This window comes from Alexandromys fortis, unplaced genomic scaffold (genome assembly GCF_014885135.2).
Source record: "Alexandromys fortis isolate MF-2015 unplaced genomic scaffold, M_Fortis_MF-2015_v1.1 scaffold_1, whole genome shotgun sequence".
NCBI classification, from domain to species: domain Eukaryota; kingdom Metazoa; phylum Chordata; class Mammalia; order Rodentia; family Cricetidae; genus Alexandromys; species Alexandromys fortis.
Genome location: NW_026067927.1, coordinates 41,135,928 through 41,162,911, shown reverse-complemented (window position 1 = coordinate 41,162,911; position 26,984 = coordinate 41,135,928). Strand labels below are relative to the sequence as shown.

The 26,984-nt window shown below is 43.5% G+C and overlaps 1 protein-coding gene across 12 annotated transcripts in view; it reads left to right on the top strand.

Moving 5' to 3' along the window:
* Positions 1 to 3,079: 3,079 nt before the first annotated feature.
* Slc35d2 (solute carrier family 35 member D2) overlaps positions 3,080 to 26,984 on the top strand; it is a 42,540-nt gene continuing 18,635 nt past the window's right edge. Inside the window, exons 1-9 of one of the 12 annotated variants that reach the window (XM_050144491.1) lie at positions 3,087 to 3,381; positions 9,576 to 9,609; positions 10,813 to 10,899; positions 12,983 to 13,050; positions 15,405 to 15,476; positions 16,105 to 16,173; positions 20,608 to 20,710; positions 21,944 to 22,036; positions 23,961 to 24,028. In XM_050144491.1, the coding sequence (XP_050000448.1) occupies positions 3,260 to 3,381; positions 9,576 to 9,609; positions 10,813 to 10,899; positions 12,983 to 13,050; positions 15,405 to 15,476; positions 16,105 to 16,173; positions 20,608 to 20,710; positions 21,944 to 22,036; positions 23,961 to 24,028 (716 nt within the window). In that variant the 5' untranslated portion in view covers positions 3,087 to 3,259. Of the gene's footprint in view, positions 3,382 to 9,575; positions 9,610 to 10,812; positions 10,900 to 12,982; positions 13,051 to 15,404; positions 15,477 to 16,104; positions 16,174 to 20,607; positions 20,711 to 21,943; positions 22,037 to 23,960; positions 24,029 to 26,984 lie in introns of all 12 variants that reach the window. The other 11 variants (XM_050144503.1, XM_050144500.1, XM_050144493.1 and 8 more) reach the window with 11 other exon arrangements.

Here is a 26,984-nt window from a genome sequence, read left to right as displayed (position 1 = left end):
TTTTTTTGGCTTTTCGAGACAGGGTTTCTCTGTAGCTTTGGAGACTGTCCTGGAACTAGCTCTTGTAGACCAGGCTGGCCTCAAACTCACAGAGATCCTCCTGCCTCTGCCTCCCGAGTGCTGGGATTAAAGGCGTGCGCCACCACCACCTGGCCAAATTACCTTTAAAACTGGTTTGAGACAGGGTCTCACTTTGTAGCCCTGACTGATGTGGATTTCACTCTGTAGATCTGTGTGTCTGTGCCTCTTGAATGCTGGGATTAAAAGTTTACCGTATCAATATTGGCTTGGTGTGGATGTTAATTTCCTCACCTCATTCATTATCACAGTGCTAAAATTATGCTGGGGCTGGGGAGATGGCCCAGTGGGCCAAGTGCATGCTGCACAGACGTGAGGGCTGGAGTTCAATCCCCAGCACCCGCATAAAAGCTGGGCAGGGTGGTGAGGCCTCCAACTCCAGTGGATCACAGGGGCTCTCTTGCCTATCAGCCAACTTACCCGAAATGGCAGGCTCCAGTTCCCGCTAAAATAGGGCAAGGAGAGATTGAGGAAAGATCCCAGCGTTCCGCCCAGAAGTGGCACACACCTTTAGTCCCAGCATTTGGGGGGCAGAGGCAGGCGGATCTCTGAGTTCAAGACCAGATGGATTTCCAGGGCATCCAAAACTACACAGAGAAACCCTGTCTCTAAAAACAACCACACACACACACACAAGTCCCAGTGTCAACCTCTAGCCTCCACATGTGCTGGGATGAGTGGGTACATCTCTATACATGTATGTGTGGGCATACATCTACTGATGTTGGGTCTCAAACCTGGGACAAATGGCTGACCGAGGTGCTTTTAACATATCAAGGTGGTCACCAGGTTCTTCAGCATCCCTCAGTCCTCACCTGTTACAAGGTCCTCCTGGCAGGCACACCCCACCGCCTGCCCTGAACTCTCCCTACCCAGGGACTGGGCCCTTCCCTGTAGCACAAATTCTAACTGTTCTCAATGATAAAATCCTGGAGCAAAAGCTGGAAGATCAGAGAAGCCTTGCAGCCAGCCACTAGAGAGACCTTTTTCTACCAGTGCTCAGACCACAGGGGTAATCCTGTCCTCAGACTACACTGAGCTCCTGCCTCCTCCCACTTTATATTCCTCTCCTACCCAGCCATATCAATCCTGTCTCCACCTCCCTGGTGTGGGATCCCAACTGCTGAGATAACCTTTATTTCTCTTTTGGAGGGAATAACCCAGGGTGGCTTTGAGCTAACAGCTCTGCCTCTGTGTCCCTCGTGGGACTTAAGGTATGAGCCATTACTCCCTGGCCTCCAGTGACTTAGCTCTGCACTCTGATCTTCAGGCAACCTTAATTTGTTAAAACACAAGCAAAATATCACTACACTTCCACCAGCTGCTTCCCCCTATATAATAAGCCACTTTGGCCATGCTGGTCCTTTTGGCCTTTTGGTCTCTTGGTCTCCTGTCTCTCCCCTCTTCCTTCTCCACTCTGCTCATACTGCCAGGCTCAGGGTTTTGTTCACTCTGGACTCCTCCAGATGTCTCTGCCTCTGGCCATATTTTCCCTTTTATCTACAATAAGCCTCTTCCACCACACCTAGGGACAGTCATCTTTTTTTTTTTATTTCTCATTCAATTATATTGGTGTAGTTAATTTTTAGAAAAACAAAACATGGGTGGGTGGGTGGGGGAGGTGCATTGCCCCGGGCTTATGTGTGGAGGCCAGGGGATAACTTGGAATGGGCTCTAACAAGTCGATTCTGGGGACCAGACTTGCGTTTTTTATCTTCTTTGCTATCTCAAAGGCTCTAGTGTAGTTAAGTATTAATTATTGCCAGCTCTATCCTAAGGCCTGAAATTAGAGTAATAGGGAAGGCAGTGAGCCTGCCCTTTTGTGTGTGGGGGTGGGAGACGGGACGGGATTAGTAACGTGCTGGGATTAGTACTTCATGTCTGCAAGACTATAAATGTGACTATGTGGAGAGTGACCAGAAACAACAGATCTTTTGGAGGAAATCAGCCCAAGTGACTATATTCAGAGTTTTCTTTTATGATTTGTTTTATTGTTAATTCTGGCTATGTTTGTGTATGTCTGCCCAGGCCAGAGGCTCGGATCTGCACGGATCTGGGGTTATAGGCAGTTTTGAGCTGCCTGGTTTACGTGCTAGAACAGCCTGGGTTCTCAACAAGAACAACTAAAGGTCCTAACCCCTGCTCCTCTCTCCATAATTCAGATTTTAAAATCTTGCATCCTCCCCCCCCCCCTCGCCTTGGGGTAATCTAGCCAAAATTTTCAGAGGTAGACCACTTCTCAAAAGTTCCACTCAGCTTGTAATCCAGCTGTTGGCAGACAGTTTGAGCCTTTATACAGTCGGATTTCAGCTTTATTTAAAAGGGAACCTTAAGCATTTCTAAAAGGCTAAAATTTCAGATTTTTAAAATAAATTAGAATTAAAAATATGGGACACTTCATTTGAAATAACACTACAGCCGTTCTGCAGTTCCCAGCCTTGATTCCCAAGAACCAGTGATCCTGCACTGCTGTCCTAGGGAGAAGTGGATCCTGGGTGAGGGAGGCCTGAAGCATCCACAAGAGAAGCCGAATACTTGACTACCCCTGCTCTGCCGCACCAGTCCTAGGCATTTATGAACGGGAAACAGAAGCTCCACACAAGCGCGTGCCCTTCAATGTGCCTAGAAGTGTTTAGTAATTGTACATTGGGAACGACCAAAATTCCATCATTGGCAAATGGACCGATGTAGTTGGGGGTGCTTCCAAGCACCGAACCTTCCGAAAGAAGGTCTAACGCAGTGCCACAGCAGAAGAGAGTTCCAGAGCTCGGCCCGGAAGGGCCTAGGGGAACTCTCACGCTTTAAGAGGATGTTGAGCTTGGATTTTCGTGTATACTTGGATGTATTCATTTGTCAAATACGCATCTCAAATTAGCAACTCAGGCGCGTCCTGTAGGATGTAAATTATACTTTTTTTTTTAAACCAAAGAGGGGGGGGGAAGCGGAAGCAAATCTCAGCCTTGCTGGAGGTGTGGCCTGAGGGCGGTCCACTGGACCGCGGGCTAAGGCCGGCTTTTCAGCAGTACCCGGTACTGGGCGCTTGAGAGGCGAGAGCGCACTAGGGGCGCGGGCCGTATCGGGGTTCGCGCCCCGGCTCCTCCTGTTCCTGTCGCACCCTCTTCCCGGGCGGCTAGGGGCGGGGACCGCGGGCTGAGTGGCGGCGGGGCGGCGGCCGGCGGAGATGGAGGAGCCTGACGCGGCGCGCCTGCCCTCTCGCCTGGCCAGGCTGCTGTCGGCGCTCTTCTACGGGACGTGCTCCTTCCTCATCGTGTTGGTCAACAAGGCTCTGCTGACCACCTATGGGTGAGGCTGGTTATGCGGGACGCAGGGTGGCCGGGGCCTGGAACCGTCGTCTCTGTTTTGCCTTCACCAAGTCACAACACAACAAAGTCCACTTGCAGTCAGGGGCACAGCACACACCAGCTGAACTTGGAAAGCCGCCGTCGCAGGCTTTAAATAAATACACCAACTGAGAAAACTTAATTTTGAAACAGGCATTTATCAGGTAGCTCACGCTGGCCTTGCTCAAATCCTCATGGCTGAGCCTCCTTAGTGTTGGCATTACAGGTGTGCAGCAGCATGAACATGTGTATTTTGAGCAAATTATTACTCTTTAATCTTTGTGGTGTTTTTGACACAAGGTTTCGTGCATCCCAGGCTAACTTCGGGACTCCCTAGCAGCTTTCCTGTCCCCCACCTCCGCCGCATAACACCACACCTGTTTTAGACAGTGTAGGGAAGCAGCCCAAGACTTTTCTCTCTAACATCTCCAGCCAGCCGCAAGCAAAACAAACAAAACAAAAGTGTCCCACAGATTACAATCTGCACTTGTGATCATCCGTTTATATGGGTTGATCATCCATTCTCAAATAACCATTACGTTTCTGGAGAACCAGAACAAACAGAAGTTTACAAGCTGAGTTTTGGATTAGAGTTGAGTGCACCAGGAGTCAGTTTTCTTCCTCCACTGTGTGGGTCCCAGGGATGGAACTCAGCTTGTTAGGTCTGGCAGCGGTTCCTTTACCAACCAAACCATCTTGCCAGCCTAGCACTCACATGGTGTGGCTGGCAACTACCTGTAACTTCAACTCCAGGGGGGTCTGACGACTCTAGGGAGTCTGGCCTCTTCAGTGAATGTTATACATTCACAAACACATAAATAAAAATAAATTAAAAAAAAAAACGTGCCGGGCGGTGATGGCACACACCTTTAATTCCAGAACTCCAGAGGCAGAGGCAGGTAGATCTCTATGAGTTTGAGGCCAGCCTGGTCTACAGAGCGAGTTCCAGGACAGGCTCCAAAGCTATGCAGAGAAACCCTGTCTCGAAAAACCAGTAGTAGTAGTAATAATAATAATAGTAATAATAATATAATAAATAATAAAAATCCCGCAAACCCCATGTTGAAAAAGCAGAAATGAACATACACTTAAGCCACTTAATACACATAGTGCCTGGCAATAAAGGGAAGGAACTGTCAGGGTGGAGATGAGGCTGTGGCGGTGCTGGCCTAGAATACAACGTGCTGGGTTCAGTCCCTGGCACGCATAGTGGTGGACACCTGTAAAAAATCCTATTGTTTGGGAGGTGGAGGCAGCAAAATTAGAAGTTCAAGGTCATCTGACACACTGAGTTCAAGACCAGCTTGAGCTATAAGAGACCTTGTCTCGAAGTAAAAAAAAAAAAATGTAAAGGCCTTGGTAAAATGGCTCAGCAGTTAAGAACACTGGCTAGTCTTGCAGAGGACCCAGTTTGGTTCCCAGCACCTACAGGTTGGCTCACAACCATCCATAACTCTGGTTCAAGGGGATGCAGTACCCTCTTCTGGCCTTATTGGGTGCATACATTTATGCAGGCAAAACACCTAAACACGTAAAAGAAAATAAATATTTTAAAAAATAAGACATCGGCAGGTGGTGGCATACACTTTTGATCCCAGCACTGTGGAGGCAGAGGCAGGTGGAGCTCTGTGAGTCTTGAGGCCAGTTTGGTCTATTAGAGCGAGTTCCAGGACAGCCAGAGCTATTACACGGAGAAGCCCTGTCTTGAAAAACCAACAAATAAATAAAACATCAAAATCTACAATTGAAAACATGAGGACGTCATGGGCATATTTAGGAGTAACATGGTTATGTCAGCCAAAGGCTGAGGATAAATCTGTTTTGCGTTGGAGTTTGTGGGCTTCTGACTGGCTGTGATTTTAATGCCTCTAAGAAACACATTCTTCTTGTTTTTAGCAGGAGCCGATGAACACTGGCCACTGCTCTGAAGACAATGGGTGTCTAATCATTGAGAGATCTCAGACACTGGCCCTTTTGTTTTTAAGATTTTGAGTTCTAGACTAGGGGGTGTGTGTAGCCTAAGTGATCGACTACCACTTAAGTCTGGAGTTTCATAAGTTTCATAAGTATGACTGAGTGGTGGGAAAGATTTCTGTGACTAAAGTTCTTACCTTGGGAAAGCTAAAGCACTTACACTCCTTATGAATACACCCACCCCGTTTCTGTAGTGTAATATTATACATCCGGGCTCGGTCAAAATAACATTCATTCTCTCATTTCAAGATTCCCGAAGCACACATTGTTGAGACGGGGATTGGGGTGATTTAGTTACAATGAACCATAGCAACCTGACCCCAGTGATAGCTGTTTGAGCAGAGTGTATTCTGGAGGCCAGAAGGAAGAGGTTTTTTCATTTGTTTTGTTTTTGACAGTTCTCTGACAAGACTGTGGGTGTGGAGGGAGCTCAGGGGACTTCTGTTCCATTTTGAACAGATTCTTTCTGGTGGGGGTACAAGCCGTGTTGTGTGTGGTCTTAGCTTCTTGTTAGTTTAAGTTCATGCTTTTCCTGGCTACTTTATTGACACAAGTTAGAAGTGCTATCATAAACCATAATTGAGAAAATGCCTCCGTAAGATTGGCCTCTAGGGTATTGATTGGGATACTCTTTTTTAATATGAAAAACGCTGGCTCTAGGAATTAATATAGGCATATTTTGTTAATTTTATGGTAATAAATTTTTTTAAACTATTTATTATGTATACAATATTCTGTCTGTGTGTATGCCTGCAGGCCAGAAGAGGGCACCAGACCCCATTACAGATGGTTGTGAGCCACCATGTGGTTGCTGGGAATTGAACTCAGGACCTTTGGAAGAGCAGGCAATGCTCTTAACCTCTGAGCCATCTCTCCAGCCCCGGTAATAAATTTTAAAAATTAAAATATAATATGGTTGTTTTTAAGCTGTTGAATATAAGTTATAAACTGTGTTTATAACTAGCGAGAGAATGACCAAGATAAGCAGACACCAGCTGCTCTCATTAAGTGACTTGTCAGGAGATTGTGTCGTAAAATGACAGACTGTGTATCAGTGTCTTTCTCACAGAGAAAACAGACTGGAAATAACATTCCTTAGTAAGTGATTAAATTTACAACCCCAGTCTCGGCCCATCCATTGTGGTGGTGCCACTTCTGGCAGGTGGTCCTAGGGTGTATAAGAAACTAGGCTGAGGGGCTGGAGAGATGGCTCGGTGATTAAGAGCATTGCCTGCTCTTCCAAAGGTCCTGAGTTCAATTATCGGCAACCACATGGTGGCTCACAACCATCTGTAATGAGGTCTGGTGCCCTCTTCTGGCCTGCAGACATACACACAGACAGAATATTGTACACATANGAACAACAAGAACATGGATTAGCAAGTATATATGTAGTAATATATAGCGACCTTTGGATATGTGAGCAAGAGTGGCATATCTGGATCCTGTGGTAGATTCATTTTTGCCCTTTTGAGCAACCTACACATTTGTTTCCACAGTGGCTGTACTGGATTGCACACTCATTAGCAATGAATTAGTATTCCCTTTCTTCACTAGCATTTGCTGTTTTATTGTTCTTGGCCATTATAACTGATCTAAGATGAAAATTTAAAATACTTTTAGATTGTATTTACCCATTGACTAAGGATGTTAGACATTTCTTTTTAAGGATTGTCTCAGCCATTAGTCCCATCCTTTGAGAACTCTACTTTTAGTTCTGTGTTATTTTAAAATTGGGTTATTTATTTTTTGATGTACCATGTTTTTAGTTATTTGTATATTCTAAATACTAACCCTTTCAGGGTTAGTATTTATGTACAATTTCTGTATATATTTTCCATTCCATATGCTGCTACTTTGTTGAAAACATGGTTTCCTTTGTTATACAAAATCTTATCTTTATAAAATCCCTTTTATTAATAGTTAGTTTCAAAACATGTACTATCAGGGTCTTGTTTAGAAGGTCCTTTTCTGTGCCACTGAGTTACTCCCCTGATGCCAACATGACACAAAGATTCAAGAAAAAGAAAATAAAGACCAATATCCCTTATGAACATAGATGTATTTTTTTCAAAAAAGTACTTGAATATCAATTTTAAAAAACATATAAAAACATATGCATGGTGGTCAAGTTAATTTTATTCCTGAAATTCAAGAATAGGATGGTTTGACACATATGAATCAATAAATGTAATCCATTGATAAATAAAAGATGAAAACCACATTATCACTTCATTAGATGCAGAAAAGGCCTTTGGCAAAATCCAACATGCCTTCATGATAAAAGTCCTGGAGACAGTAGTGATACAAGGGATATAGCTCAACATAATAAAGGCAGTTTATGACAATTCACAACCAAAATCATTCCAAATATTGAGAAACTATAAAGCTGGGTACATCTGTGATATCAGCCCTCAGGACGCTGATGGCTGATGAGGCAGGACGGTCGCTAAGTTTGAGGACCATTTGAACTATATAGGGTGCTCTTGTCTTTTTTTTTTAAATATTTATTTATTTATTTATTTATTATGTATACAATATTCTGTCTGTGTGTATGCCTGCAGGCCAGAAGAAGGCGCCAGACCTCTTTACAGATGGTTGTGAGCCACCATGTGGTTGCTGGGAATTGAACTCAGGACCTTTGGAAGAGCAGGCAATGCTCTAAACTACTGAGCCATCTCTCCAGCCCCCTGGGTGCTCTTGTCTTAAAAAAAAAATCAAATTTGTTTTATCCAGTTCAACAAATATTTGTTGAGAACTTGCTCTGTGTATTTGCTTTATGGTTCACCAGAGAGTATCTTCAGTCAATCTCCACCCTCTCAGACAGGATCTTATTGGAGCTGGCTGATTGGCTATTGTTGCTGACCAACAAGCTCCAGGAATCCTGTCTCTGTCTCAGTGCTGAGATTACAGGCATGGGTGCATTAGAATCGGGGGCATTTTATTTAACTTTTTGAGGTTACCTGTTTATCTGCCTGTCTACTTTGTCTAAAGGTTTTTTGTTTTTTTTTTTTTTGGTCTGGCTCTAAATATGTGTCTATGTATGTGTCTGTGTACACGTGCTATGGCTCTGGAGATGGAGTGGTAGGAGCCGGTGAGCTGCCCACATGGGTGTTGGGAACTGAACTTGGGTCCCCGAGAAGGGCAGAAAGAGCTTTTAACCACTGAGCCATGTCTTTAGTCCCTTGTTTTTCTTTCTTCAGAGAAGGGTCTCACTTACTTGTTCAGGCTGGCCTTGAGCTTGAGATACTTTTACCTAACCTTGCAGTTAGCCAGGTAACAGGCCTGCCTGCACCAACAGACTTGATTCTTCTTTGACTTTTAACTTTGATTTAGTTTTCTATGTAGAGATGTCATAGTCAGTGTTCCATTGCTGTAAAATGGCAGCTCTTATAAAGGAAAGAATTTAATTGGAGCTTGCTTACAGTTTCGGAAGTTTAGTCCATCATCATCATGGTGGGGAACATGGCAGCACACAGGTAAACATGGTGTTGGAGAAGTAACTGAGAGTTTTACATCCTGAACCATAGCCAGAGAGAGACAGAGATTGGGCCTGGCAGCCTGGCATGGACTTTTGAACCCTCAAAGCCCACCCAGTGACACACTTCCTCCAACAAGGCCACACCCCCTAATCCTTCTAATTCTTTCAAATAGTGCCACTCCCTGGTGACCAAGCATTCAAATATATGAACCTGTGGGGCCATTCTCATTCAAACTACCACACGGGGTCTTCTTGTATATGGCATTTTAAATTTTATTTTATTAACTTTATTTATTGTATTACTCTATTTCTTTCCAGTATACACAATTATGACTAGTTTACCTTCACAGAACAAAGGAAAGCTGGCAAGTGTAGCAACCATCATTTTTTGTTGTTGTTTCTGTTTTTTGAGAGAGGGTTTCTCTGTGTAGTGTTGGAACTTGCTCTGTAGCCCAGGCTGGCCTTGAACTCACAGAGATCCACCTGCTTCTGCCTCCTGAGTGCTGGTATTAAAGGTGTGCTTCACCACCCAGCAGCAACCATCAGTTTAAAAACAAAAATGAAAAAGAAACGGACACAAATTTTTGAAGTTTCCATTGTCTAATGCCTGTAACAGCTCTTTATGTCATTAAGGTCTACATATTCTCCTCAACCTTTTTTTTATGTTGCTAAACTGATTCATTATTTTATATTTCTTGCAGTTTTCCCTCACCAATTGTTCTTGGAATTGGGCAGGTAAGTTGAAAAAAAAAAAAAACCCAGTCTTAACTCGCCATTGGTGTTCAGGCTGGCCTTGAACTCACAGAGATCCACCTGCCTTGGCCTCCCAAGTGCTGGGATTAAAGATGTGCTCCACACCCGCAAGGCTATTTACTTATTTTTGAGACAAGATCTTACAGTGTGTCCCTGGCTGGTCTTGCACTCTTAGAGATCAGCCTGCCTCTGACTCCAGAGTGCTGGGATTAAATCTCCACCAGGCTGAGATTTATTTTATTTTTAACTATGAATGTTTGTGTGTGTTCATGTGTGGGTATATAAGTGTGAACACAAGAACTCAATGGCCAGAGGTCATAGTTTTCCCTAGAGTTAGAATTCCAGGGAGTTGTGAGTTTCCTGAAGTGGGGACGTGGGTGCTGAGCACTAAACTCAGGTCCCCCAGAAGAGCAGCAGGTGCTGCTCCATCTTTCCAGGCCCTGAGAGGAAAAATCTTAATTCTGGACTTCTCGAAAAATACACTCTGACTTTTGTTAGGACATTTTTATTAACTTGTATTTATTGTACAAAATAATGAGTCTCATGATATTTTCAGTGTGTATAATGCCTTTTAATCATATTCACCTCCAATACACCCTCTCTCAACTTCTTTCAAAAAGTTTCAGTCCATTTTCATTATTTTTCGATGGGTGCAAGGAGTCGGTACCTTCTCACACCCTTTTGAGACAGGGTCTCTCTATGTAGCTGTTGTTGTCCTGGAATTCCAGCCTCAAACGCACAGAAATCTGCCTGTCTCTCCTTCCTGGGATGAAATGTGTCACCATGCCTGCCTAGGAGTTTTTCCTTTTTAAAAATTGTTTTTTCTCGCTGGCCTTTAAGGGAAGTTAACAGACCATACACTCCGTTTGTGGAAGTGTGGTCCAGGGTCATCAGGTCAGTCTGGTTACTCTCAGAGGCAATCCTTTGTTTACTCCATGGCTGTTTCTAGAGCCCCTGAGACAATGTATCCAGGTGAGTCCACTCAATGATACATTTTACCTGTTCTGATTCGAACAACTTCTCATCCATGGGTGAGAATCTTAGCTTCCACGAGATCCCTCCCTTCAGCCTGAAAAGTAGATTTTGGGGTTCTGTTTCTGATAAATATGCTCTGATTACACCATTGTATCAGTAAACCTCACACTGTCTTTCCAGATGGTATTTTGCTGTTTCTTTCTCTTCTAGATGGCCACCACCATAATGATACTGTATGTATCCAAGCTAAATAAAATAATCCACTTCCCTGATTTTGACAAGAAAATTCCCGGGAAGGTATGTTTGAAAGATAAAAAACAAACAAACTAAAAAATGAAAAGCAAGCAAGCAAACACACAAAAGATCCAACTGGATTAAAGTAGGGATCCATTTCATACACTGTGGATCTTCCTTCCCCTTACACTCAGTAGAAAGTTGGTTTTCTTTATTTTTCTTCTTTGGGATTGGCTCTTATGTATCCTTCCAGGTCAGATTTGAACTCGAAATCCTTTTCTTAAGCCTCATCAGTGCTGGAAGAAAAATTTGTTATTTTTTACTTTTTTAATTTTTGGTTTTTGAGCCTGAGTTTCTCTTTGTAGCCCTGCTGTCCTGGAACTTGCTCTGTAGACCAGGCTGGCCTTGAACTCACAGATCTGCCTGCCTCTGCCTCCCGAGTGCTGGACTAAAGGTGTGTTCCATTACCACCTGTATTAGAAAGTTTTTAATAAATATTTTATACATAAATATCTATTTGTATAACTCAATGAAGATGCAGACAGGCTGAGCTGGGCTTGTGAGATCTGTAAGTGTGTAAAGTGCTTGCTGAGGAAGTGTGAGACCTGAGCTTGGATCCCTTGCACCTGTGTAAAGCCTTATCTCAGCACGGCTGCGTCGAGGTAGGAGGCAGAGAAAAATGTGAACGTAGGTGTTTAACAACACAAATGCTCTTAGTTTTTAAAGCCTGTGTTTTGTGAACTCTTTGGCTAAGGGCCGGACTCACTGTTTATTGTACCATGAAAGAAGCCCTGTATGACACACAGATGAGTCAGTGCGGTCATGTTATGATAAAGCTTTATATAAATAAACATGGGCCAGATTTGCCCTGGGTCCTAGCTTACTGACTTTCGTTTTCAGATTTTATTTTTAGTTTGTTTTTTTGTTTTGTTTTGTTTTTTGTTTTTTGACACAGTTTACTGTGTAACAGAGCTCTGGTTTGATTTGTAGACCAGGCTGGCCTTGAACTCACCTGTCTCTTCCACTCGAGTGTTGGGACTAACGGTGTTTGACAACACTCCCGGCTTGCATTTTCACTTTAACCTGATATAAGCTATGAGTTAAGAATACAGTTTGATACATTGAATACATGTACAAGTACACATGGAAGCCGCATTGAAAGATCTGTCTTCCTACTGGGAATATGGAGTGGAAGTAATTTTTAACAACTGTCTGCAGGGGGCCAGGCTTGAGACAGACATTAAATTCTTAGAGTAACCCTTTGATGGATGATATGAAGTAGCTAATGGTAGTGTTTGGATTAAGAGGTTTAACTGGTGTTTCTTAAGAAAACCTTGAATAGCTTAGCTTCTTCATATATATTTACAGTTGATAATCACAGGATATTAGGTCAGATACAGGGCTGGGAGGTAGATGGCTTTCAAAGGGACTAAATATAGCCCAAGATAATTTGTCTCTTGCATTTTAATTCTCCATAACCTTGAAGTTTCCCTATTAGTCCTTCTAGAATCTTCCACACAAGTGAAGTTTCTCCTGTCTTCCTCTCCCACCTCCCTCCATCTCCATCTCCCTACCTTCCCCAACCCTTTTGGGAACTTCAGTCCACAGTGTGTACAATAAGGAGCATTAATGATGCTTTATTAAACATTGTTTTTTTGTCTTTTTTTGTATGTAGGTTCAAGTTATCCAATCAAAATTACTCCCCGAGAACCTAATTTTCATGTCTTTTACCTTCTTTGCTGTGTAGCTCATGTTGATAGAAATGGCATCTTTGGTCTCAAAGTAAGGGCTTAAATATTTCATCATGAAGCAGGGCTCTGTGGGCTTTTGGGGGCCGTGCCATTTACTCTTTGCTGTATAATGTAATGGCTCAAAACGGTAATCTTTTTATTGTCTCTCATACTGATTGAGGAGTCTTCGCAAGGCTTGGCCAAGCAGTTTTGACTTAAGGCCCTCCTTTCCTTGCGGACACAAGGAGAACTGTGTTAGTTATGAGGGTGGTTAGCGCCGGTGGGAGGTGGCCACCCATCTGTCACTTGCTGTCTAAGAACTCCCCATACATACATACATACATACACACACACACACACACATAAGGAAAGCATGCAAATGAAGTTCTAACTGCATCTTTTTCCTTTTATTGAAGCTCTTTCCTCTGCCTCTTCTCTATGTTGGAAACCATATCAGTGGCCTATCAAGCACCAGTAAATTAAGGTACAGTTCAAGATGACAGTGGGGAGGGGTATCCATCACTTCTGGTGGTGCAAACACTGAATCTGGTTTTCTAGATTTTGCTTGGGTGATGTCCTAGTCTGCTCTCTGTTTCTGTGATAAACACTATGGCCAAAACCAACGTGGGCAGGAAAGGGTTTATTTTAGCTTCCAGGTTACCTTCGGTTGGGGGAAGGCAGGGCAGGAACTGGAGCAGAGACCACAGGGTAGTGCTGCTTACTTGCGCGCTTCCCCACTTCCTCCGGCTTACTCTCTTCCTGGGCAGAGCACTGTCCAGGCTGGACTGGGTCCTACATCCATTAGCAATCACGAAAATGCCACACAGCCGTCCCCACAAGGCCGTTCTGATGGAGGCAGTTCCTCACTCACAGTCCCTCTTCCCAACCGCAGGTATCACGCGGGAAACATTAGTGTTTAACAATTTGAGAAAGTATAGTTTTGAGTTTAATTAGAAACGTCTTTAGGAAAGTTTAAAAAGCTTATGCTTTTCTTGATGGTCACATCTCAACATAAATATGAGGTCTGTGTTTGTCAGATAGAGAAAAGGTGATCCTCTGGGGTGGGTTTGTTTATACACATATGACCGTGGTAACTTTTCATCATAGTTGTATAGAAAAAACAGGAATATCCTGTCAGACTTGGCACAGATCACGTTTGGGGTAAGGAAAAAATGAATGTCAGACAATAGGTTTAAGTATGGGCTATACTTGACGTGTTTGCATCTGCGTTTATTTCACCATGCTTTGATTAATTTTATTAAAAGCTACTGTGGAAAATGAAAATCATTTATAGAAAGGTTACACTATCAAACTACTATCAAACTACTAACCAGAAACTGTGATCTGAAATCTACAGAAACAAGACTCGTGTGCAAGCTGATCGATGGTGTGTGTGTGCACGCGCGTGTGTGTGTGCAGGTGGGTGGGAATTGTGAGGAGGGTTGGTTGTCAGTCCGACTAACGTAAGCTACAAGCCTTGGGCGCTGTCTAGATTAAGACAGTCTGAGAACGGCTGGGGAATAGTGTTGGTTAGGTTGCCCTTCCCTGGCCTGGGGTCCTAGACGCTGTGCCTGGGGAAGCCGAGGTGAGTACCAGCCGTCCTTGTTCTGCTGCCTGATTATCATACGATCTGCCACTTTCTTCCCATCATGATGGGCTGTGCTCTTGAACTGTGAGCCAGAAGCAACCCCTCCTTCCTTAAGTTGCTTTCGTAAAGGTCTTTTTCGCAGCAGCAGGGAAAGAACTCTTCACGGGAGAGATGTGTTTCTCTATCACTCTTGGTCTTATTTTTGGAGATAGGGTCTTTCCCTGAGTCTAGAGGTTACTGATTGGCCAGACCAGCTGACGAGCAAGTCCCAGGGATCCTCCTGTCCCTGTCCCTAGTGCTGTGTTTATAGATGCCCATACCTGGGCATGCTAGAGAACCAGACGGGGGCCTCATGTTTTTATGGCAGACAGTGTACTTTGAAACACCAAAATTTTAAAGTCTTTCTAATTTAGATAAAGTATATATAATACAAAGTTTATCTCTGTATCTGTTTTAAATGTACAATTCAAGTGCATTAATTATATTTACATGTGTGTGTAATCCCAGCATTTGGGAGGCTGAAGCACAATTGCTGAGCCTTCAAGACCAGACTTGCTACACAATGATTTTGAGGCTAGACTCTATCTCTAGCTAATCTGTGTCATGAGATTAAACTCAGGTTATTAGGCTTAGCAGAGGGTGTTTTTACCAGCCAAGCTGTCCCATCAGCCCCCAACTTGATTATCTTTTAAAATATATATTTTAAAATAATTGATTTTATTTTTAATTATGTGTGTGTGTGTGCATAAGTTTGTGCATGTGAGTGCAAGTTCCCATGAAGAACAAAAGAGAGTATCAGATCCCCTGGAACTGGAGTTATAGGTGGTTGTGAGCCTCTGTGAGGGTGTTGGGAACTGAAATTGTGTCTCTGCAAGAGCAGCGAGTGCTCTTAACCACTGAGCCATCTCTCTAGCCCCTTGACTTTGCTATCCTTCAACATGGTTTGGCTCTCTGGGGCCCTTGAATTTCTATATTTATTTTGGAATTAACTTGCCAGTTTCTGTAGGAAAAAGAAAGCCAGATAAGATTTGACAGATTTTGTGTTGAATCAGTTTGCCAAAGTGGCAGAAAATTATTCAATCCCTGTTTTATGACTTAATATGATTTGTTAATGGCAAATATTACAATGAATGTTAACTCATTATATTTAATTTGGAAAATGACCTTAATTAAAAACGTTTACCATGTTTAAAACAAAAATAGCAGCTGACACTATGTGCCTGACGTTAGGGTTGGATCTTTTCTGACAGCTTGCCAATGTTCACTGTGCTCAGGAAATTCACAATTCCACTGACTTTACTTCTGGAAGCCGTCATCCTCGGGTGAGTCTGCTTTTCCTTCATTCCTTCATTATGTTTCCGACGTACTGTGTTTATTCGTGTGAGTGGGTAGTATGTTTACATATATGACATGTGGGTGTGCGAGGCTATGTGTGTGTATGTGGAAGACATGGGTTGATGTCCTGTAGTTTTCTTTTTTTTTTCTTTTTAAGAATTTATTTATTTACTATGTATACAGTATTGTGTCTCCCTGCACGCCAGAAGAGGGCACCAGGTCTCATTACAGATGGTTGTGAGCCACCATGTAGTTGCTGGGAACTGAACTCAGGACCTTTGGAAGGGCAGTCAGTGCTCCTAACCACTGAGCCATCTCTCCAGCCCTGACCTGTATTTTTCTCTATTGTTCTCTGCTATTGTTTGAGACAGGGTCTCTCACTGGCCTTGGAATTCACCTACTGACTAGGTGGGCTGGCCAGCAAGCTCCCGGATCTGTCTGTCTCTGCCACCTTCTCTGTATGAAGATGAAGTTAAGTTTTAGCCACAAAGTCACTAAATTTGTTTTCAGGTTGGTTTTTTTGTTTGTTTGTTTTCTGTTTTTTTTTTTTTTTTAAACATAAAATCCATGTTCTAATTCTTTCTCCCCACCCCCTTTCTTCTTTCTGGACCACAGGAAACAGTATTCCTTGAACATCATCCTCAGCGTTTTGGCTATTGTGCTTGGGGCTTTCATAGCAGCCGGGTGAGACTTGGCATTCCCTGCCGCTCCGTGGCTTCTCTGTGTCTTTGACAGTAGGCAGCACTGCCCGAGAGATTTTCCTTTTCCATCTGACTGCAGCTGGATTGGGCAGCTAAGAGACAAATCTGTTGAGTTAGTGGCATCCTCATGTGTCCCTCATCAGAAAGTGGGTCCCACATTGTCTGGAAATGCTTCTGAGGACTCGTACAGGCATGTCTAACTGTGGCCCATGGGGGTATGGCCCAATACAACTTAAACTATTATGAGACTTTTTTTTCCTTTGTAACTCAATTGTGTGGGTCTTGAGTGTAAATTCTGTAAATGACGATGTCCTGTTATATAAGTAAGCATCACTGGGGATTAACGCAGCTACACTTGACAAAGGGGAGTTTACTTCTGTCATTGAATGCCCTTAAAGTTTTATTTGAAGTGTTCTTAGGCATTTACTTTAAAATAACAGATTTGGGCTTGAGGTGTATCTCAGTGGTAGAATGTGTACTTAGTGTATACTAGGGCCCATGTTCATTCCACAGTGCCCAACACACACACACATACACAAACCCAATTATTGCTGTTTTATTGTTCTGTGGTGACTGATAGATGTGGTCATTACATATGCTGACATATTTCAGAACAGGTCAATGATAATTAGCTCAAATTTCCTACCTGACCTAATTCATCATTCATGATTAATATGTAGAGACGGAGCAGGAGGAGATGACTCTGTCTGTCCTTCTAGGCGTGTAATCCCACACCATGTTAAAAAAAAAAAAAGAAGCCGGAAGTGGTAACACACACCTGTATCCCAGTACTGACCTGTAGAGACAGGCCATCTCTGAGACTCACTTGGCCAGCTAATGTATCCAAAATCGCGAGTTTAAGGTTCAGTGAAGGGACCCTGTTTCAAAACCTGAGGTGGAAAGTGACCAAGGAAGACATGTGAGTGAGTGACATCAGCCTCTGGTCTCCACACACACCAGCATACATATGTGCATGTATGTCAGCACACACTTGTGTGCATGTGCATTCTTAAGTCTTTGGTGAGGAGCGGCCAGCGTAGAACCTGAATGAGTCCAGCTGATTTTGAACACATTGATAATTGTTTCTAATATCATCTTACTTTTGCCCAAGCGGCAGCTTGGAGCGGCAATCCTGACTTTCCCTTCCTTAGGCACTCACCAGATGGATGCCTTCCTGAGGAGCGACATCCAGGGCCCTGAGCCACAGGACACCTGTGACACCAACTTCTGCCCTCCTAGTGAGGTTTCCTCTGCCCCCCACACCAGCTTTGCCCATTTTTGTGCTCCAGAAAGAGTACTCCATAGGATACAGTGGTAGATCAAACACTTAACAGTTTAATTAGAGCAAGTGAGAAATCAGGCTGTACTCCTCCTAGCAGATCGATGGCTTCTCCCTGTACTTCCCTTGTGTCTTCCCCAGGGTGAGCCTTTCCAAGAAGGGGCATGCTTTTCTCGGAAGCCCAACTTATCCAGAATTCAGTCTGTTACAAGTAGATGTATAAAATGCAAAAGTAGAGAAAGATAGCCCGGTGGCCAAGTGGACCCAGGTTCAGTTCCCAGCACCTACATGGTGGTGCACAACTATCCATAACTCCAGTTCCAGGGGATCTGATGCCCTCTCTTTGGGTACCAGGGACACACATGGTACACACACATACATGCAAGCAAAATACTCATATAAAAATTTTTAATACAGAAAGTTGCAAGAGTATGTATGGGGTTTCTCACCCCCAAAGGTGAAAAGTTTACTGGAGGAAAGGGTACCAGCACTCTGCATGATTCTTGGTGAGGAAGTTCCCGAAATAACTTCTACTTGACCAAGCTCGTTTGCCTGCTACCGCCCATTGTCATTTATATCCTGCTTTGGGGACCATAGCTATCTGTCTGTGGTTGGCCATTACCAGTATCTTCATGTTGTAACCATCAGCCAACCACCACTGTTTTCTTCCATCCTGTTTCAGGTCCCCGAGCAGACCCAACTATTGTTCCATGTGTCCTGTTTTTGGTGCCTGTTGATCAGTCCTTTCCAGCACAACTTCCTGTCTACTGAAGCTAGCCAACCCCTGTGACAATAGTCCCTCAGAAGTAGTTGGGATGAGCTAGATTCACCTGCTGTAATAAGCAGGCCCAACAGTTCACTGTTTCCAAACATCAGCTATACACTTCCCTGATAGTAAACCTACAGCAGACAGTGCTTATGAGTGGGTTCTGTTTACCGAACCCAGGGACCCAGCCGCGAGGTCCCTACCCCAGGCTTCCTTGGAGATCTAGGAAGGAAAGGGGGTTATTTCTGCACTGGCTCATAAAACTTTTGCCGAAAAATGACGTCAATTCCCTTTCTTGTATCTCATTCACCCAGGGAAGCCACAAGGCTGGAAATGTTGAAAGAGAATGTCTAGGAATGGACCAAATGACAGCCACATTCAGCTGACCCTGAATATGTGTTATTTTGTAGGCATTCCTCATACACTTTGTTCTTATTACTGGTTCAGTAGGGATGGGTAAGAGTGGGGTGGGCCATACATCAGGGCATTCTTGCCCCCTAGAGGAGACAGGACTCTGCAATCTAAAGCTCTCCCAGGGAGTGCCTTTTCCTCATGCCTCTAGAAGCCTGGCTTTTCTTGCTCATTCAAAATTAGAGTTTAGTTGTTTCATTAAAATATTTTGTACATATGTGATGTATTCACATGTGTATGGGCATGTGTATGTTCACTTGTGTGTGTACAGCCCAGAGGTCAACATTGTTCCTCAGGAGTTGTCCACTTCATTTCTTGAGACAGATTTCCTCACTGACTTGGAATTTGCTGAGTCATTTAGGTTGGCTGGCAAGCCCTAGAGATCCACTTGTCTCCCCTTCTCAGCAATAAGAGTATAATCAACAGGGTTTTTAATGTGGAGTCTGAGGTTGAATTAGGGTCCTTTTGTTTGTCTGACAAATGTTTTGCCCATAGAACTACCTGTCTAGCCCCCAAAGAAAAACCTATAGACAAGTTGAATTTAATAGTTCTATTGTCCAGTGGAATCTTTTGTAAATCTAGTAGTCCACAGAACCAGCACAGACTCAGCTCCCTCCAGCAATTCCTACAGGAAGCATTTATGAACAGGAAGCTGCCAAAGTGACATAGCCAAAATGATTAGCCAAAACATGCAGCTTTGGCATCAGGGTTGTTCTGAAGTTAGAGGTAATTGAGAACCAAGATATGCAAGGAGGTTTTGCTGTCCTTTGTCCCTGACCGCTGGGTATAGTCTCTCTGTGGAAATGGCCAGCAAGAGCAGCCGCTTCTGCTGCTGGACACAGACAGTTGACACTGAGATTAAGTCTGCATAATTCAACTCTAAAATAACTTCTCCCTGCCACTGCTTCCTCCTGTGTTTCCTGCTAGGTCACAGTTTGGCTCTGGACATTGAAACCCTTTTTTCCTTTGTTAATATGTTACATAGATCTGAGTATCCAACTGCTTTGAGTTTCATTTTTTCGTGAATTACTGTGCATGAAAAATAGTGACACGATTTGTGTTCTTTTTCACTTGTCCATTCCATTAGCAGTTCCCAACCATGAGAACTGTTACTTACCTCTGGTATTATCTACCACAAAGGGGTATTGTCTGAGTCGCAGACCCTCCAGGGCAAATGTAGTGAAATATTGTTAACTAAGTAACCAGCTAGCGAGTTAACTAAATTCATAAGCTCCAAGTATTCATCCTAAGAGGGTATGTGAAAGGCTTGACTTCTGACAGTCTAGAGCATGAATCTATGACCTGGGTCTGGAGCAGGAAGGAAGTGCAGGTGGGTGAATCACATCATGTATCCGTTATAGTTGTCCGCCTCATCCGTAGGTCATATCCCCTCATGTTTTTATGTTGATGCTATTTATTTATGGGAGTTGCTGAGGTTCTGGAAGAAAGGAGCCTTGGAAGCCTTGCGTAGGCACACAGGTCTTTGCTTCACCTTTTGACAGACACGGCACTGTCTGGGCACCAGATGGAGGTGCCATTCCCCAGCTGTCCGACATGGGCTGTACCCTGGGGATGGCCTTGCTTAGAATAAGCAGGGATTCTGGTGGGTGGGAGGAGTGTGCCCTCGGGGCAGTCACGGCTCACCGGTTATTGTGCCAACCTGTCAGCTAGCAAATAAAGGATTTTGCAATTAAGACAGTTCAGTCCCTGGTCCTGAGCGAAGTGTAATTACAACGGAGGTCAGCTGATGAGTGTCCAATTCTCTCTCCTCTGGGAGGAATCAGAGGTGGTAACAACGCACTAGTGTGTGTGTGTGTGTGTGTGTGTGTGTGTAAGTTTCCCCAGAAAAGATGGTACCAGCACCGCACACAGATCTAACCAGATGAAGGACAAGCAGGCAGGCTCGGAGGCCGTGGTGAGAGTGTCTTGTAACGGCCTCCCCTTCCTGTTCTCCCTGCCAGCTCTGACCTCGCATTCAACTTGGAAGGCTACATTTTTGTGTTCTTGAATGATATCTTCACAGCAGCAAATGGAGTTTATACCAAACAGAAAATGGACCCGAAGGTACCAGACTTCCCTCCTGCAGCTTTTTGCCTGTGCCATCTGGCTCCTGAAATGACATGAAAAATGAAAATGAACATGTTCAGTTGGCATGCAACTTGATGCACACCCTGCGATCTAGAAACTACTAATTTCTCCTTACTTACCTTGTGTGTTATTATTAACCTCGTTAGTCTCGGTACTGTAAAAGTTTGGTTGAAAATTAGATAAGGAGAAAAAGATGTTACTAGTTTACATATACAATCAGAATACACACACATACATGCATGTAAATATGCACATACACACATACACATACACACATGCATACACATACATAACATATTTATGCACATACATACATGTACATATGTACAACACAATACGTGAATACATATATTTGAAAAGCAAATTCATTTTTTAAAACAGCATCATTAATGACCATGATAAATTCAGAAGAGGCGGCTGGTGCCATGATATTAGGCCATTCAAGCTTTAAACCTTCATTTCTCCAAACCTGTTTCCTCATCAAGAAGTGAAATGGCCGGATGGCCATTTGTCATGTCCTCCAATGTCAGCCACCTCTTCTGACTGCAAGCTGTAGGGGCTGCCTGTTGTGCTGCCCCCAGCTCTCACCAAGCCCCAGCTGTGACCGGAAGCGGTCTGGGGTGGGTCAGGCATATGGGTCTTTGTTCTGTGCTCTTTGTGCTTTGTGAGGGAGTTCTCTCTGACTGATGGGTGCTTTTCTGTGAGCTATTTTTAAAATCTGTATGCCCATTTGTTCCCTTGAATGGTGACAGTTTTACAACGACGGGTTCTTTGCCTTCCTGAAAATACAATATGTCACCCTGTTTTTGGCAGAGAAGTGGGTGGCCACTTTAGTGGAAGCAAACACGGAAGGCTGCCATTCTTTAATGGATGCAGCAGACGTTGGGAAGGAGTTGGTTAGCATTTTAAATTTCCATTATCTCGTTTCAGATCTTCTATTTTGAATAAGGGGCTTAAGAGAGGAGTGTTAGAGATGAGTAGAACATCAGAGACGTTCTGTTTCCACCCGTTACATATGTAGTTGGCATGGAAAGAATGTTTATTATGAAGTTACAACACAGTAAAATGTTACATTTTACCAGACATTGGCCAAATGTCTCCCAGCACAGAGCCAGCCTGATACACATTCTAACTTTGTATAAATAGACAAACTGGCCCAAGGGATATGATGTATCTCTAAAGTTGAGTGCAGTTTTCTTATCCTCATAGGAGCTGGGGAAATACGGAGTGCTTTTCTACAATGCCTGTTTCATGATCATCCCCACCGTCATTATTAGCGTCTCTACTGGAGACTTCCAGCAGGTGAGTATGGCCCATGTGAAGAACATGGTTAAGGTAGGGGAGGCTGAGCTATGACATCTATCTGCTAGGGTGAGTGTACTCAAGGCATCTTTGACATTATTGTGTTTTCATTCTATAGGCTAATTGAGAGGTAACCCTATTGTTGGTGAAGAGATATCGGTAGTTTATTAAGTCCTTATGGTCTAGGAGACGATTGTCTGCTGGTGTGGTGCTGGAATGCCCATTGTTTGCCCCGTCTGGCCTCTTCCGTTTCAGATTCTGGAGACTTAGACAGAACTCTATGAACTGAGAAATTGCCAGACCTTGAAACTGCAGATGGACCAAAGACCTTTGTAGAATTCTTATCAAGATGAAAATCATAATCAGAAAAATATATTTAAAGTCATAAGAACAATATCTAGAGCTGGGGATATAGCTCAATGGTAGTCATTGGCTAGCATGCATAAGGCTGTGGGTTTGATCTTCACTGCTACAGAGGGAAGGGGGAATTGAGAGATTCTCTCTAAAGTGATAAAATGCTAAAGCAATAATGTTAAAATACAACTCTTTTGGGTTGGTGAGATAGCTTAGCAGGTGAAGGCACTGTTGCCAAGCCTGATGCCCGAGTCACCCCAGAACCCACATTACAGACAGAGAGAGCTGACAGTGGTGAATTATCCTCTAACTACCATCATGTGCTGTGTGTCTGCCTACACCACACCGCACACAAACACATGTACTAGGAGACTTAAAATAAAATATGAGTACACCTTAAGTATTGTATGACAAGAGATGATCAGAGATGCAGGATGTAGACTGTAATTAGTAATGAACATCTAAAAGAAGAGGTGACCTGTTTTTACTCTGTAACGGTTGTAATGTCCATTAAACTGTACTAAGATTGTTCAGCCGGTCACTTGGGGCCATGGCTGAATCAGTTTTAGAATTTGAACCAAATACGATAAAAAGGGAATTCATGCACATCAGTATAAAGTTTGAGTTAAATACATTGAAAGCTGACGGATAGCACGGAGTGAAATCTTTACTCCCCTTTATTGGAGGAAGAAGAAGGGAGCAGGCTGAGAGAGATGGAAAGGCCAAAGTTTTGGTGACTCACTGTTCTGGGAAGTGAGTCCTGGACCTCGGACTTATATAGTTAGTAGATTATTAACTGTGCTTTGATTCTGCTTCTGGGAAATAAAGTCAGAGACAAAAGCCCCTGTGTTAATAAACCAGGTCCTTGGAAGAGACTCCTTTGGCCTTCTGTACAGTAGGGCCAAAATACACATAATGTGTTGCAACTGATGAAGAAGGATTTAAAAATGGACTTTTTTTTTCTGGTTTAAAAACCCCCAAAAGTGCAAAACAAAAAAGTTCATAATCTAGAATTCTTTGTAAATGCTGTTTTTTTTTAAAAATGTCACCAGTATAGATTCAGTCTTAAAGAAATAAAATAAAACTAACATATATTAAAGTGTAGGTTGGTGGAGATTCTATATATTAAGGAATATTACTAAATAATCGCTCCTGGGTTTGTGATATCAGGAGTAAATAATTTTTATTTACTGTTCACATAAATACTTATAGATCCTGGTTTTTAATTTATTACATTTATTATTATTATTTGTGTGTGTGTGTGTGTATGTGTGTGTGTGTGCATTCATGCCCTGGTACACATAGGAAATCAGAGAACCTATTTTTTTTATTTGTAAGTAAAAATAAAATCTTTTTATAATGGAAACTTTCAACATATACAAAAATTTGGAAAGTAGTATAATAAACCCTTGTTTAAATCGTTATCGATATTCACTGCATGTCTCTTTCCTAGGAGAAGTGGGTAATTATTAATAATGCATCAACTGCATCGAAGGTAAAACTGTGCCAACTGGGTTTAAACCGAGCCGCCACTAATCTCACTAATCTCACCACGGATCTTTCATTCCAGGCTACTGAATTCAGCCACTGGAAGAATGTCTTATTTATCATTCAGTTTCTTCTTTCCTGTCTTTTGGGGTAAGAAGCTGCACATGAGCAGAGGAACTGGTTAATAGTATCTCTTGACAAGTCAGATTTAAATATGTCCTCTGTCTGTCTGCCTGCTCTGCCAGAACCCTGTTTCCCGTGTTTCTCTGACCCTCTCTGGACAGTGCACCCAACCCCACTGCACACACATGGGTAGAAGATGTTTTACAAATGTGTCTGGGCTGGAAGTACAGACTTTATATTCTTGTTGGTCCAAACATTTCAGTGTCACAGCTATTAATGGAGGTCAGACAGAGTGCTAGGTCCCCTGGGACTGGAGGTACAGGCGTTGTGAGTCCCCGCATGGGGGTAGTAACACCTGAACCCAGGTCCTTTGCAAGAGCAGCCAGTGTTCTTAATCAGTGAGCCATCTCTCCAGCTTCCGTTAACTCTTTCTTTAACTTTGTTGGATTTAGTAATTATCCTGTTGATGGAGTTCTTAATTTATTATTATTATTACTACTACTACTACTGTGTGTGTATGTGTGTGATGTGTATGTAAGTGTCCATATACCCACTGTGGAGGTTCAGTCCTGGGTTTGCCATTTACTAGCTCTGGATAAGCTGCTTAGCCTTGTCTTTTCATGAGGCTAGGATATCCATACTGCAAGATTTAATTATAAAGCAGACTTGGGACTTACTAAACACACAGAAAGGACTCAGTATGAAATGCTAAACTGTGCCCTGTGGGGGTGCCTATAGTTCCATCACCTGAGAGGCAGCAGCCGGAGATTCCCAGAGTTTATGGCCAGACTGAGCTAGAAGAAGGAGAAGAAAACAAAAAAGAAAAGAAACATTCTTGTGGTTGCTAATATCCCTTTCTTGGTTTCGTTTTGGCCTTTTTTTGAGAGTGGGTCTTATGTTATCCCAAGCTTGTGTTCTGGCTGTCCTGACTTTGCCTCCTGAGTGTTGGGACCACAGGATCACACCATCATGCTCTCCTATTGAAATCGCTGAGTTTGGTTGTCTGCTTTCCCCAGATTGTCATGGTTTTTCTACTCTTTCATGTACTTTGCCCTCTTTTGTTAAGTTTGATTCCAAAACTGCTAGAAGAAAGCTCCAGCATTGGCGTACTAGATTTTCGAATTTCTGCTTCCTTGAGGATGCTTAGTTAAAAGTTTCACAATCAGCTGTTTTGCTTCTCCACAACCTCAGAAGTGACTGTTCTGACCACTGGCCACCGACTAGGGCTCTCCACTCAGTAGGGTCCAATCTCAGGCTCAGTGTCAGAGGCATCCACATTTAACATTTACTTATTCAGCGTGTGCGTGTGTGTGTGTGTCTGTGTGTGTGTGTGTGTCTGTGTGAGTGTGTGTAAGTCTGTGCACATACCCACATGCTGCCTTCGTATGAACGTGGAGTTTATTCTCTTCTTTCACCATATCTATCCCAGGGATCCAACGTAGGCTGTCAGGCTTGGAGGCCTTTACCTGGTGAGCTGTCTCACTGGACTTTAAGACATTTTGACTAAGCTTGTTACAAAGCCAATAGAATGTTGCAAGGGTAGGTGTTTACTTTCCCTTTGAGTTATGGTGAGGTTGCACTAATCCTCTGGAAACTTCAGTGTGTGGTTAAGGGTTTTCTCATAGACTGTGGGGGCTGAGTGCATCAGGAAGGTGAGATGAACCATGGGAGCTCAAATGATCAGTGCATGCAAGGTGAAAAGCAGGCTGAGCCACAGGCTGGCAGCCTCAACCTGCAAAAGGCCACTCTGCCAAGAGATTACAGGTTCCAGTTCATTCCTTTAGCTGCGGGTACCGGTTTCCTGTTGTTCAAATGGATTATTCTAATCTATTTCTAAACTGTTGCAGGACCTTTGATCTCCCCGAGGAACAATATGCTTTTTAATAGAAAGACAAAGGCATCAGATCTCCCTACTCAGAGTGCCCAGAGTTGTTTGGCTCCTCCCGCTACCTCTCTCTCTCTCTCTCTCTCTCTCTCTCTCTCTCTCTCTCTCTCTCTCACACACACACACACACACTTCTGCTTTTTGAATTTTCAGCCTGTACTTCTAAAGAGGCAGCTCAGAAGGATGGGTTCTGAGGATAGCTTGCACACAGGACACAGGTATCTGCATGGTCTCTTGATAAGGCAGATTTTTTTTCTTTTGTTTTGTTTTTGTTTTTCGAGACAGGGTTTCTCTGTGTAAACCTGGCTCTCCTGGAACTTGCTCTGTAGACCAGGCTGGCCTCAAACTCACAGATATATCCACCTGCCTCTGCCTCCTGAGTGCTGGGATTAAAGGCGTGTGGCACCACCATGAGGCTGATGAGGCAGACCTTTTTTTATTCTTCTTCCTTCCTTCCTTCCTTTCTTTCTTTCTTTCTTTCTTTCTTTCTTTCTTTCTTTCTTTCTTTCTTTCTGCCTACCTACCCTTCTATTATTGTTTCTGTTGAGCTATACATTTTCCTCCGCTCCCCTCCTTTCCTCCCTCTCCCCTCCTCCCTTCTCCCGTGACCCAATAGGCAGACCTTAACAAAACATCAAAGCTTCAGAAAGGCACACCATGGTCAGCCTGTTCCCTTGGCCTCTTTAGCACATTTTAGAGTCTTCCCAGAGCAGGAGAAACCGGGATTATTTGAAATTCTTTGAACTGCAGAGAATTATGCACTTAGGTTCCCAGCAGAAAAACCAAATTCAAACCTAGCTTTCCCTACCATACACTCCACTCACCACACAGGTCGCTTCTGCAACCTAGGAAGCCCTAGGGATTTCTCCTCACAAGCGTGTAAGTTGTTCTGCAGAGGATAGCCAGCTGGTGTCCTCCAGTTCAGTTCAGTTCTGACAGATCTACCTAGAGGTAGTCCCAGATCCTGGCCACTCAGGACCAGCTGGAGTCCAGCACACTCTCTCTCTCTCTCTCTCTCTCTCTCTCTCTCTCTCTCTCTCTCTCTCTCTCTCCCCCCCCCCCCCCCCCCCCCCCCCCCCCCCCCCCCTCTCTCTCTCT